The sequence below is a fragment of the Monomorium pharaonis genome, chromosome 2 (assembly GCF_013373865.1).
Source record: "Monomorium pharaonis isolate MP-MQ-018 chromosome 2, ASM1337386v2, whole genome shotgun sequence".
NCBI classification, from domain to species: domain Eukaryota; kingdom Metazoa; phylum Arthropoda; class Insecta; order Hymenoptera; family Formicidae; genus Monomorium; species Monomorium pharaonis.
The window spans coordinates 8,403,989-8,418,261 of record NC_050468.1 but is presented as its reverse complement, the minus strand read 5'-3'; the positions used below and the strand labels follow the sequence as shown (position 1 = coordinate 8,418,261).

Genomic DNA, 14,273 nt, shown 5'->3' with positions numbered 1-14,273 from the left:
TCCAACAAATATAAGAATATTCGAATTTCAAAGCTTGGAGTTTCAGCTTTTACTTATATTCAATAAAATAATACAAGCAGCTAAAAATTCAAACTTATTCACTTTTGATTTTCAAATATTTGCATTGAATGTTTACATTATGAATATGTATTCTACAAGTATAAGAAAAAGTTTCCAAAATATTCTCCGCTTGATGACAACTTAACTCCAACTAGTAGATAAGTAAAAAGAACTATATATATAGTTCTCTTTTATCTACTATTTTATTAAAATTTAATTAAATTATTATTTGACTTTATTTGATATTAACTTTTTAATTTTTATTTCTATTTAATTGGAAAAACCATCATATTCAGGAGTTTTACTTGTTTTTCCTATTTTCTTAGGAATATCTATTATCATTATCATTGCGTCATAAGTATTTCGTTGAAATGGTCCTCTTTTTAAGATACACGCAGCCTTTAAGTTTCATGCATAAAAAGTCAATAGGCGTGACGATCCATGCGGTGTACTGAATATAGGAAGAAAACTTGCGGCTGCGTACGACAAGGTTCGCGCTGCGTTTGCGTGCTACAACGATAGGCGGTCTCTCTCCGAGTGCAAAACCATTGTCGCCAGTAGAAAAACGAGAGTCACGCGTGTACGTACACCCCGCAGATATGAGTGCCGTTCGTTAGTCGCTACAGCTCAAAGTGCAATGACTTTTGAGCCTTACACGACGCCGATCATTCGTTACAACGCGGTATAACGATAGCGAACACGTCGTGGCCAATCGTTGCATTTCAGCTCATTAGAGAATAATAGAGTTTCCTCTCATTATGTTGAAATATTAATTTTTCTCAAGGCTTAAAAGTTGCACGAAATAAAAAAAATTAATTTTGTTAAAACTTTAATTACTATTAATAATTTTAAATCGATTATTAATGTTAAGAATGATGAGAAAAAGAGAGAGAGAGAGAGAGAGAGAGAGAGAGAACTCGGTTGCCATGTGAAAATTGCGACGATTGCAGTGAAAAACTTGTCACGATGTAGATCGGTGGAATAGAACAATAGCATTTAATCTTGGCCAATATTACTGTTGCATGCGGTCATTAACCCATTGGCATCAATGAACGGAATAATCCGCGCTCGCGAGTTGGTCCGTGTCATAGAAACACATTATTTTAGACGAAACCATTTTGGTCGTAGCAAATAAATCGTTTCTAATACATAATAATTCCTAATCGTTGCATAAATTAAACAAAATTATCGTAAAAATGTAGACAAAATATATATTATCAATTAATTATTTTTCAATCAAATAATTTTTAAGATCGTGTTCCTCATAGTATTTTTTAATATCTTTACATCGAAATAAAAAGTAAAGGGTTCATTTATATTAACTATCGTGTTTGCAAGATATTTCAAAAATTATCAAACGCACTATTATAAACTAAAATTCCCAGGTGCAACTACAGAAGAAAATATAACAATTTATGCAATGTTCATGATTGTCGTTAATTTAAGATTAATACGAAATGTGAAAGTTTCGATCGGAGTGGCGCCTGGTCGCGGAAATACCGGGGAATAAGAAAGTAAGAGCGTAAACCGCAACGTATGTAAGCACTTATTCGCACAATACGCGCCATTACTAACCATGGAACATACTATGCACTACGTTAACTAAACAAATTATGTACAGATGTAAAATTACTATGTAAAGAATATGCTACAAAGACAGGTAATGACAAATGTTCCGGAAAAGTGTGTCAAGCGAGACCATTAAATTTACGAACGATGTAGATAAATGTTATTGGTTTGCCCGTCGTTCTATGTAATACTCAGTTTTTTTCAGTTTTCAATCATAGCATAAATGCTACGTATTGAGCAACTATTACTATTCGTTTTTTCTAATTTATTAAAATAATTTTATTGATCATTAATTATTAAATTCTTCAAAAATATTGTAATCTCAATCTTTTATCAATCTCACTTTTATTTTTGTCAAACTAATATTTATTAACATTTAACATTTAACATACAAGAGCGTTTTATAGGGACATATCTTCAAAATTTTCACTTTTGCACTTTTATTACTCACGTTTTCAATAATATCGTTATTGTTTAAATATTCTCACATTTCTAGATTTATTAACATAATTTTCTAATTAAGTCGTAAAATTGTGCTGTGTCAAATTTTTTTGACACAGCGCTTTTCTTGTGAACCATAACATTCAAAAATAACGTAATTAAATCCTAAATAAAACATTTTTTGCATTCTCGCTTATTAATCCTTATTTTTTAGATTTCTATTTCTTTACCTTGCTTCCCCCCAAAATATCAATCATAATAGATCAAGCACAAGTTAATTAAAAGGATAATAGAAGAAATACATACAAATTAAAAATGAAAATATTAGTTTTTGGATATTCCACGGCTGCTCTTACACCTACATACCTAACAAGGGTTGCCATATGTTTACCTCTTCACGAATAAAGGTACCTTTACAAGGTACTATTTACAGCGTAGGATAGTATCCACAAATGCGCATCAATAACGACAACTTTTTCGCAAAACGGACTCCAGGAGACCTATCCTTTAGCCGGTATTACATGAGCTGTCTTTCCGCTTGGTCCGGTTTAGCCGCGTACACTTACCCATGTTGTTACATACCTGCTTTCCTGCCTGCCGTTGCCTTGGCCTTTGCGATTCTCGGAACGATTTCTGCTCAGATCTATCGATCTAAGATCTATGCAGGTACCTGTGCACGACGTAGAGACGCCAAAGAGTATCAGCCGGGAAAAGTGGAAGGATTTGTCCAAAGGTGTTTTGGTTGAAGAACTTTTACCTGAAAAAATGAACTATATTTAGAAAATGTAAGATTAAGCGATTCTTAGATTGGTTATTGTCGAATCATGTACCATTTATGGCGCATAATAAAGGAAAAATCTTTGGGGAAAAGATGAAACCGAGACATTTTCGATAACCATAAATATTATAGCTTCAATCATGTGAATAATTTAGATGTTAGTTAATAGATCTTTTGCGATGTTTTACACCCACGCAATAATGAATACGCTACAATATGATGTATATAATAGGCTACAATATGATGCAGAATCAGCATTGATTAATGCCGCGACTGGAACGTAGCTTCTTCTGCATCTCGCTCGCCCTGTGACATTTTCATCGTGACATTTTACTTGGTGGTGATTCTTTAATTATATAACTCCGCGTACAAACTTTTATCACGGTCACAGCTTTTCTGTGCATCTCACGTTCCTCGCGCTTCTGCTCGACGGGGAATAAAGAAAAATATTTGTTGAGTCATTACGCCATCCTGTTCAACATGTGACATTTTCAACAATATCGTTTTTCGCCATATTATCGCACTTTATATAATCTTAATGTTTGTGTTAACCCGAATGTTTAATTATGTTGTTTCCTCTTATCCAAATAATTGAAAATTAAATCAAACCATCAGTTTATACACAAAGAAATTTTATAATAAAAATTATTATGGTAAATAAGCATGAATCAATAAAGGAATTATGAACGTTTTTACGATGTTTTTCATCAAACTACCATAGTATTACGAATATTATTTGTAATATAATTCTTTGAAATTTCTTATAGTTTGTAGCTATTATCATACATAAGTAATTTTTGATATAAAATTTTATGCGAGCACATTATTGAACAAAATATTTAAAGATTTATGGAAATTTTACGTTTAAAAGAAACTTATATTTATCTTCTTTTCTTTTATTTAAAAAAAAATCAGAGAAAAAATCAAATAAACTTTTGTATTTTTTTTTCAAAAATTATTATTACTTGTATATTATTATTATTATTATTATTATTGATTAAAACATGAAAGAAACCATTCAGAAAAAACCCACAAAATTCTATAGAAGTCCAATGGTAAACTTTTGCTTAAATATGTATGTATCGTAAATATTTATTAAACGCTTTGCTAATAATTGTCAGTTTTGACTCACTATGACGTGCGAAAATGACGTTATCGAAAATTCACAGTGACGTAAAAGTTTGAACGACTTTGTGCCTTCAAACGCGTCATCGTTACATTCGCGCAAGAGATGCGAGTGACGTCACAACGGGAGAGCGTGAGTGAAAAGAAAGAATGCTTTGACGCGATGTTTTGAAGAAAGAGATCGTGAAAAAACTCGCATGACGTCACGATCCGCAACGTATGGACATTTCCAACGCGTGTGATTACTCGAATTTCTGTTCTCCTCGTCATCAAAGCATGCGATACAGTAATGATGTTTTCTCATTAAACACGTATATATATTATTATTGTTGTCATTGTTGTGATTGTTTTTTTTTAATAGAAAATTTTAATATTAATTGAACCGAATTAAAGGGAAAAAATTCAACAGTTACTTTGACCAGATTGCTTGCCAGATTGCACAACGTCGAACGAAATTGAATACGACTGTTTCTCATTGCCTGTTTTCTCCTCGCCCACTTCTTTCGCTGTGTGAGACATTACGGCCGTACAAGAGAGAGAAAGAAAGAGAGAGGGAGAGGGAGAGAGAGACGCGAAGTTGCAAGAAAGGTCCCCGGCAAGGCGCAACGTTGCTCTGCGCAACACATGTTACATCCGTGCGCTTTTCACGTTGCTCTCCCGCAATAATGGATACATACGCCACGCACGTGACGGATACTTGCCACTATCCATTCCCTTTATTTTTCTCTATCCTTTGTACTGTACATCCGCGGACGGACAAGTTATGACATTTTCTCTGCCCGACGTTCTCTCAGAACGTGCTAACGTTGCGGATGCTGTTCTCCTATCGTAACTTCTTCGTAATATATTTCGTAAATATATATTTGAGCTTTTTATAAAGGACCGTAAGACATAGAGAAAAAATATCTGTTCTTTTATAATCCCAGTCAGGTAGTTTATCCCTGTTTACCTGATGCACCTGATGTTATTTTCAACGGTAGTAATATTTAAATAAAAAGATGCATGTCTTTTTATTTACGTCATTAATGATGTTGCATAATGAATCTACACAAAGAACACGTACGAATGTTAAATATATGTTAAAAACATGTTACTGAACTGACAGTGAGTGAATGAAACGACTTTGATTGAAAGATTTTCAATAAATGTTGTAATATTTTTTTTAATACCGAAAAGCGACCGATCTCTGTCAACGTTTAATTTAACATCTACCGAAATTCGTAAGTTTATATATCATAAATTGGGCATGATGTCATTAATATCGAAAGACTGTTCAGTTAAGTATTATGGAATTATTTAGAAAAGATTGCGAACGGAATTATTCAATTATTCTCTTGATTTCTTTGTGTTTCTTAGACAAAATGGAACATTTTAATCGGAATCCATATTCCATAATATGTACCTAGAGAATAATTTATTTTTAAGGTTGAAATTCTTGTTGAATTTAGCAAACTACTTCTCGCAGGTTGTAATAGAAACACAGCACCCTTTAGTGAAAAAGATACTTGGTTTACATTTGATTTTTGATTCTCACGTTCGTATTGTCTTACAATTAGTGATATAATAAGTTTATAATATATTACATGTCTGTTAATTGCGTAATAAAAATCGTTACATTTTCTTTAATCTATCAAAATTTGTATCCGCCTAACATTTAAATTTCGATCCCTTTTACACCTATTGTCTCGTTATTAAAACTTTGTAAAGGGATTCGAGCATTTCAATAGTTTGCGCGCTTAAATTTGTTTAAATTATATTAAGAATATATTAACGTATATAAATGAACTAATGTATGTAAAATACTAATTCCATTAATGTTTTTCTATACACAACAATATAATTTATATATAGTAACATAAATTACTTATACTTTCTAATAAATGTTTATAATATAAAAAATAATCCTTTAACATTTTATATCCCAATATCAAATATAATCCAAACATCAAATTTAAATGTAAAAAATTTTAAAAATAAATGATAAAAAAAGGATTATAATAAAAAAATTAACTTAGTTAACTTATTTTTCTTAATAGAAAAAGAATTATGCAACATTATTGTATTACTTTTATATTATACTACTTATATTGTATATTGCACTACTTATCAATTAATCTGAAAATTTCCAACTTAATCATACACGGCTCATAAACCTATCGCAGAAGTAGGAGTGCCAGAGTTTTCTCTTTCTCTCTCTTTCTCTTTGTCTGTCTCGTTTTCACGCACACACCCCTCACAAAGAGCCCGCATATCCCGGTCTGATATCTCTGAATATAGTCCGGCCATCATGACGGAAACTGACTCCCATTAGCTCTTATATATAATGGCATGAGAATCTGTTCGGGGTTGAAAATACTTCCCCGTGAGATTCAACAGCTCACCCTCATAGGCCCGTATGTCACAGTGCGTACTCTCTAATTAGACAGGCGTCAGATTCTTCTTGCCTGCCGCGCGTATGCGTGCGTGGGTGCATGCATGCATGAATATATGTGTGTGTGTGTGTGTGTGTGTGTGTGTGTGTGTGTGTGTGTGTGTGTGTGTGTGTGTGTGTGTGTGTGTGTGTGTGTGTGTATGTTTGGTCGAGTATGTTATCTATGATAATATAGTGGCCAAATAATTCCACAATTGACATATTGATATCGTCAACTCGTTATCGTAGTAGGCTTCTGAGTTTTCAGAAAAGAACAGGAAATTACAATAACTGAAATAATAAAATTTTTTTTGTCATTGGAAAAAAAATTTAGTCTTCAAAATAATCATTGATTTAAAATTTAAATAATTAAGAATTGAGATAACTTTCTCCAATAAATTTATTTTCTTTTATCTATAAAAAAAACCGATATATATTCCATTGCTCATTATTTATTTTAACTCTGAAAAAGACCTCTGTTCCTCGAGCACAATTTTAATCAGTGTTTGACATTGCGCCGCTATGAAATCAGCGGGAGTCTGACTTCCTACTCACGCGACCTCGCGGCAACCGAACTTCCGGCTTTCCCTTAGCGAAATGTCACTTCCTTCTTCGATTAAGTGTTGTTGGTACGTGCGAAATTCCGTAAAAACGTTTGTTCCTGCTTTGCGTGCGTAGTTAAAAAAAACCGCAGATTTATAACTAACTCAACCAGATACGTGACGTTCTTGTTAAACCAATAAATACTTTTTTCTCGTTACACGCATTTCTAAATAATTAAAACGTTTAAAAATATTATTATACACTAAAAAAATCCTTTGTAAGATGGATTTACGAGTAAAGTAATTATTACAAAATAATTATAACAAAATGTTTATAAGTATTACCAAACGTTTTGTTAATATTGTTATAATTTTGTTATTATTATATTTGTTTATAACAACCAAATATTTCCAACAATATCACTAAATGCATCTTACAGGTTTACGAAAGGATATTTTTTCAGTATGTAAATCGCGTTGATAATAAAATCCGGTTGACTTAACGTAAAGTGATAATTAATGATTTTTGTACATTTTTAGAAAAATTCCTTTCATATTGGTACAATAACAGATAATGTAAACAGACGATGTTGATTATTAAAAGTGTGCCAACTATTCAAATATGAATTGAATCTGAACTAACTCAAAAATTTCCAATTTAAGAGGTCTCGATATGAATTACATATATTAACTATCTTAAATTTAGTCGATTTGGGTCGACATTAAAAAACTTTAATTTGCGCACGCGCACATACACACAGACATACACACACCTATAATAATTAAGATATATATTACATAAATTTTATGTATGTGTGCGTGTCTATGTAACAAAATGTACGTATAAATAAAATATTTTTTGCAATCTGTTTATGACGAAGAGAAAAGAATTCATACATCGCAATATCTCATTACTTAAGCTAATTTATGATAACTATATCTTGCCCGATAATGAATCGATCGTTACAAAACGGACGATTGCTGGCGGCGTAATTTACGTTTGCGGTCGTAAAATTGTAACGGCGATTGACGACAAAAAATCATAACGAACGTAGACAGTTACTACTTAGAATCTGTGGTCTACGCCGCAGGTGAATAGAAGCTGAATTTCATTCATGCCGCCTTCGTTTGACCGCTGGAATGCGCTCGAGTTGTCGAGCAGTTGAGAGAGCTGCATCTATATAAAGTATATAGTTTTGCATTCAGATAGAGAAAGAAGAAATAATCCCCGTGGCTGCATTCAACGCGGATTTATTCTCTCTCGTCGTGTGTTCTGAATAATGAACTAAATAACGGTGCTCGAGGAACGTCTCAATTCACATTTTAATAAATAAACTAGAACCTAGATAAAAGAATAAAACACATTACACGTTGTATCTGTTCGTATAGTTCAAAGTAAAGAAAATAAGCATCCAGTCGAATATTTTGAACCGAAGTTCGAATAATAATAAAACTAAAAACGCAGTATGCATTGAAAATAAAACAACAGTTTTATTTTCATATTTCTTTTTTTCTACACTGTTTCATAAAATTTAGATTCGAAATCGATTATGTATGACTGCAAGCTAAAAAAAAAACGTTTTTACCTTTAGCAAAAACTACCTGGTTCAGACATTTTTGTAACAGCAATTTTTCTCAATGTAGAAAAATATTTTAGTTCTCGAACTAAATAGTTTTGTTATACTAAACTTTTTTAAATGTATATACATATATCACATATATGTAATTTAGTGAACATAATAAAAGTGATAAAATTCAGTATATATTGGCCAATAAAAAGTATTTTAATAAATTCTTTTTTTTTAATCTAATTTTTATCATTGTTATTACACAACTGAACCTCCCAAGTGAGTTCAAATAATTTGAATTATTCTATCTGCTCAATCACCTGAGCGTTAAAATATACGTTTCTCTCAGAACGTTCTTTTATTTCCTACATTATTAATTTTATTATTTTTCTTTTAATAAAATATAAAAAAGATGCTTACGATTTATTATGTACATTCGTTCGCAATTTATTGCATAATGCGTTGCAGGATTCTTCCAGTCGCTTTATAAAAGAATCCAGCCTTTCTGTGAAGCGTGTTTTTACGGTAAGATTGTTGGAATCTCGATAAAAAACTGTTAGCCTCCCTCCTCGTAACTGCCTATTATGCCGTTACGACCCTATCGTCGTTTCTACAGAAAGACTGGTGCAACTCGCTCTCACCCATTTTACCCACTAATCGACATGCAATAAAACAATCGGCAATATTCAAGTAAGGCTCGGAGCACTAACTTGTGAGAGATACGTTTTGTACTCCGTGAAAGAGAGAGTGAGACGGCATCGTCCATTGCGCTATCTCCGAGGTTAGGTTCGCATTACCGCGTTCTCGGCGATCTATCGCCTCCCCGGGATCGAGGGGATTAAAACGACGACACAATAGCCTCGAGGGATGCAACCCCCCGAATCCCGTCCAATGGGGGAGCATCCGAGCATCCCCGGGATTGGAGGAGAGGTGCTGGAACGCCTTGCGGAGACGGAGCTCCGTTGTGTGTATATACGGACAATCGAGAGCCGACGTGCCGACAGAGCGGCGGCTAACTTCACGCAGGCCCCCGTGGAGCGAGCCCAGCGAGCGCGATTGCCACGTCGAGCGGGGTTCCCCCTTCCCCCGCTCCACCACGTGACCGCGCGGGACGGCGCGCTATTGGCCGACGCGCGCGTCGCCGGTACCGCGGGGCAAGAGCGCCGCCTGCATGTCCTCTCGCGGAGCAGCGGGCCCGACCAGGCTACGGACTTTCAGTCGGCGGCGCTCTCAGTCTGCTTTGGGAGGCTCTGCCTTGAGCGTTGAGCACGGTGGTATACCGGCGATACATATATACACGCAAAACCCGCAAAAGAGATCCCGGTAAGATTTTCTTCCCCTCTCCGTAAGGCGGGTAAACTTCGGGCCGAGTTTTCACGAAAGTGCCAAAAAGTTCAAGTTTGTTTACAAAACCGCGTCGTACAGATTCGTGGAGAGAAGAACGAATCTGCCGATCTACGCGCGCGCCAACGATCGACGACGACGACGACGACGACGTAAACTCGATAGTAGACACGCGGGGAGAAGACAAGTTACTCGCACAAGTTCGATCCAGGAAGAGACAGACAAGAGCCGGTCGATCTGTGCTGGGAAGAATTCGAGAAACTGCGCACTCTCCGCATCCGCGCGCGCGTTCGCTCGCTCACTGGTTTTTCTGTTTTTTTTTTTTTCCTTTCCTTTTGTTGTTACCGTAGCACGCCAATTCCGAGACACACGTGTGTCGATCGGAGGACGCCGCACTTGGTTTATTATACGCGTGGGTGCTTCCGATGCGAGCTACGGCATCGCGCAACGACGACGCACACGATCGTGGTGGCAGTTTTGTTGTGTTCTAAGGAAAAAAGTTGTTCAACCATCCCTCCCCCCCTTCCTCTTCTACCAGCCACACTGTCAACGGGACTCCTCGGGGACGCTGCGTCGCATCGTTTCTTTTTTTTTCCGCGCCCGCTGCGAGGGACGAGAAGGAGGGAAGGAAGGTTCGGAAGGCGGACAACACGGGCTCCAGGTACAAAGTGTGTTTTTGTGCGACCGGGAGAACATGTCGACTGCCGTCATGAGTAACACCTCCATGTTCGAGTGCGGCGAGCATCTCTTTAAGGTAAGGCTCTCGATCTACATGTCGCTTACGTTGTTTATACGCGTCGGGTGCACGGTAGTCGGGCTTCCTCGAGACCGCCTCGAGTATATGCAGATGACGATACTCGAGCTGTCTTCCAAGCCAATCGCGGCACAGCAGTCAGTCGTGTCAGCGGATCTCGAGACGGTCTTGGAGGAAAAGGAAAAAAACGGACTGCGAATAATAACCGAGCTAACAATAAGTGTCATCACGCGCGGACGAATCGTAAACAAATCCCTCTCTCTTTTTTTGTTGTTGTTGGCCGATCAGAGGAGAAACGCGTGCATATAACACAAAGGACGAAGTGAAGGGCGATAAAGACATCTCGCCCATGCTCGAGTCCTATATTCCTATATTGTTAACTCCGAGCAAATCCTCGGAGGGTGTTGCGATTTTTTTGGTGTGACCATACGGCTCGACCTTTTCTCGACCTTTGCAAAATTTTTCTTTGATCTATTATCGTCCTTCGCATTGTACCTTTTCCATTCAACGGCGATTAACAGACGGATATTCGCAGGTAGATGTCTGTCTCCCCCCTGTCCCTCCAGCAGGTATAGCGGGAGAACGGACAACAAATGCGAATTTGAGCGAAACGTTCGATCTGATTGGTTTGCCCAGATAAATGTAGCCCGGAACGTGTATAGAAAGCGGCATAACAGACAGAATTTTAGCCCGAATAAACCTTACCTCGCCTTCGTTTGTTCAAACGCGTATACTCACCTTGGGGTGAGAAAGACGCGAAAAAAGAGAGGAGGGGGAAAAAAGGACGATCGTTCGATCTTGCTCCGCGATGTCAAAATCGCAAAGTGACATTTTCCATAATGGTAGGATTTCACTTGCCGATATCCCGTTCGTCCGTTTTCCATCGTTGTAGATTAACTTTAATCTCGATTTAACATATCCCTTTATCTTTCTCCAACTTCAATTAGACATTCTTAAAAATTGTCCAAGAATTACAAGAATTATTTTCTAATTCTTATAATTAGAGAAGGACGAAAGGTGAGCTAAAACCGAGATTAAAAATTAATTTGTGCCGATAAAACTGGACGTAAGATATCCCTACATTTTAGGGAATTAATTCGGTTTTTAATTATCTCCCCGGGAAGTATCTCGGGGATCTACCGTAGGTCCTCTCGGTGTAGATCGAAGGGCCGATCAATCTATTCGTCTACCCGCGCGCGTGTACGTATAATTACAAACCGCGTCGATTTCTTTCAGCGCGTTTTATTTTTCCTAGAAAACAATTTTACGCGATTGGAGGTCGAAGATAACGTTACCGCCGCCGGGTAGACATTAAAATCCCCCGATCGTATCGTACCGGGACGGTCTTCCGCACGCTCGGATCGCGATCGAATCTCGTTTCCACACTCGTTGCACCGTCACCCGCGTTTCCCCCCGCGATCCTTTTCCGAGGACGCGCGATTCCTGCCGTGACACGCGCGCGAATGCGAAGTCTTCACGCTGCAACACGAGAGAGAGAAAGAGATACGCGCGTGGGCATATACGAGCGGAGAAAAATATTGAGCAACGGACGACTGGCACATCGCGAGAATGGAGTAGTACCCTCCCCTCTTCCCTCCCTTTCCCCAGAGCACCGACACACTCGTTCACGGTTTACGTGTCTAATGGCGCCTACGTCTGTAACAGCAAGAAAATAATAACACTTGGAAAGCGAAAGAAATTTTCTCCGGGATATCGACAGGTGTGTATCGAGGATTTCAAACGCGTCGTGTTTATCGCAGTTATCGCATTTTATATATACATATTTATTTTTCTCTCGTGATACATTGCGACACGTCACTTAATGTTGGCAATTGTAGAATATTGTCGGTTGAAAGAGAAACACCGTGATAAAGAAAATCGTATGTGAGATACAATTTCCAAATCAGAGTTGCTCAATCGAAAATATGTACCTTTCCCGTCGACACTGAAAATAGTTATCGAAACTATCTTTTAAAGTAAATAGATGACACGTTTCCGTCGCACTATGTATTCCTGTAAAATCTATTGTTAAAATTCTCGCTTATCAAGTTTGTTGCTATTATCTCGTTTGTCAGATATGTATAATCTGGAATATCAATATATTTTTAACCGATATATATACATACACATACATATATATATATGTGTGTGTATATATATATATCGGTAATTATATATCTTAATTTAAATTGTAATACGATACGATACAAGGGTATTTCCGAAGCTTTTCTTTGTCGGCTGAAGTGTTTTCGATCTTTTTGAGGCTGATGCGATAAATCAAATGACAAATCCACGAGATTATTCCTAACTGGAGAAGAAAATTTTTAATATTTTTTTTTCGACCATACCTAGATTACACGCTCGACTTTCGAATTTCTATTTCGAATGCAGCATACATACGTGATTTAATTTGGACTCGATTTACAGAGTTGACAAAAATTGACCCACGTTAATAACTACGGCCCGGCGAGAGATCGAAAGCAAAGTCCGCCCGTCGAAATTAATAGTAATCGCTGCCCCAATCACCCGCCGTATATTCTTCGCGTTTCGTGTCGATAGGTCGAAAGGCCTTCGCCATTCGGACGGGCCGGGCGCGTTTCTCGCACGACGTAAATAAAAGGCCGTCGCGAATCGAGCCGGAGACTCTCACCTTAGAGAGAACTAAGTAGGCACAACACTCTCTTTGGTTTCTCTGTTTCTCTCTTTGGTTCCTCCGACGAGTGAGTTTCTCTGTATGACGCGAGTGCCGGGCTTCTCGACGCCGCTCGTGGATTTTAAGAGGAAATATGGAGTAGGCGCCGACCTTCGATTTTTAATTACTCCGATATGTATCGGGTATTGTATAAAAATTCGATGATAGATCGATTGGTCACGCGAAAATTCTGAATGACAAGGCGATTTAACTCGATGATATATCGAAATATCGTCGCGTTTTAAACATTTTTTTATCTTGGTTTATCTATATGTCAGAAGATTGCCAGAATAGCCGTGGATGGAACAATAAATAATGGATCATCCGAGGATTTTCTTAAACGCATCTGTGTATGCTTTAAAGGAGTCTTAAATTATTAGCGTTTAAAAAGCTGAGTTACTTTTGTGGTGAATTCCCTTTATGCTAGGAATTAAAGAAGTTTCGCTTGACGGAAGTTATTGTGTCCGGCCTAGTCTCTAATTAGAAATGTCAGTTATACACTTGACACGGGTTTCACAATTCTGTCATATTCATTCAATTAACGATAATATATACATTGTAACTTGTTGATTCTTGAAGTTTATCTATCTATTATGTAATTATTGTTTATGTAATGTTTTACGTTTATCGAAATAAAAAAAAAGTTAATTTCGCTTAAGAGAGGAGTTTCAAGCTGGAACAAAAAAGAAACAAGATATAAAAAACCAAGATAAATAATAACTAAAATTATAACAAACAATATATAGAAATATGATTATTGCAGACTGATAAACAAATATTATTTTATTATTCCATGATTTTTTTTTCTTTCTACCACATTTTCTCAATGATCTTTCACAGCCTGTTCTTTATTAGAGTGACGCTTTTTTTTTCCTTTTTACGTCTCTCTCGCGAGGAAATGCGATCAGCATCGCACGTGTCGCACGGCGAGAATTCGCGCGGAATCGCGCTGGTACTCGGTGGTACCGCTTACACGCGAGTGTATTGGTG

At 37.0% G+C, this 14,273-nt stretch overlaps 2 protein-coding genes across 3 annotated transcripts in view; one reads left to right on the top strand and one right to left on the bottom strand.

The window, feature by feature from the left end:
* The window catches only part of LOC118644120, a 102,180-nt gene extending 92,636 nt beyond the window's left edge, over positions 1-9,544 (bottom strand). Inside the window, exons 1-2 of one of the 2 annotated variants that reach the window (XM_036283279.1) lie at positions 9,204-9,544; positions 2,637-2,827 (exon numbers count right to left, since the gene is read on the bottom strand). In XM_036283279.1, coding sequence (XP_036139172.1) covers positions 2,637-2,827; positions 9,204-9,396 — 384 coding nt within the window. In that variant the 5' untranslated portion in view covers positions 9,397-9,544. The remainder of the gene's footprint in view (positions 1-2,636; positions 2,828-9,203) is intronic. The other variant, XM_036283280.1, reaches the window with a different exon arrangement.
* Positions 9,545-9,680: 136 nt separating this feature from the next.
* Positions 9,681-14,273, top strand: part of LOC105838358 (putative E3 ubiquitin-protein ligase UNKL) — a 35,690-nt gene continuing 31,097 nt past the window's right edge. The window contains exon 1 of the mRNA XM_012683870.3: positions 9,681-10,591. Coding sequence (XP_012539324.2) covers positions 10,532-10,591 — 60 coding nt within the window. The 5' untranslated portion in view covers positions 9,681-10,531. The remainder of the gene's footprint in view (positions 10,592-14,273) is intronic.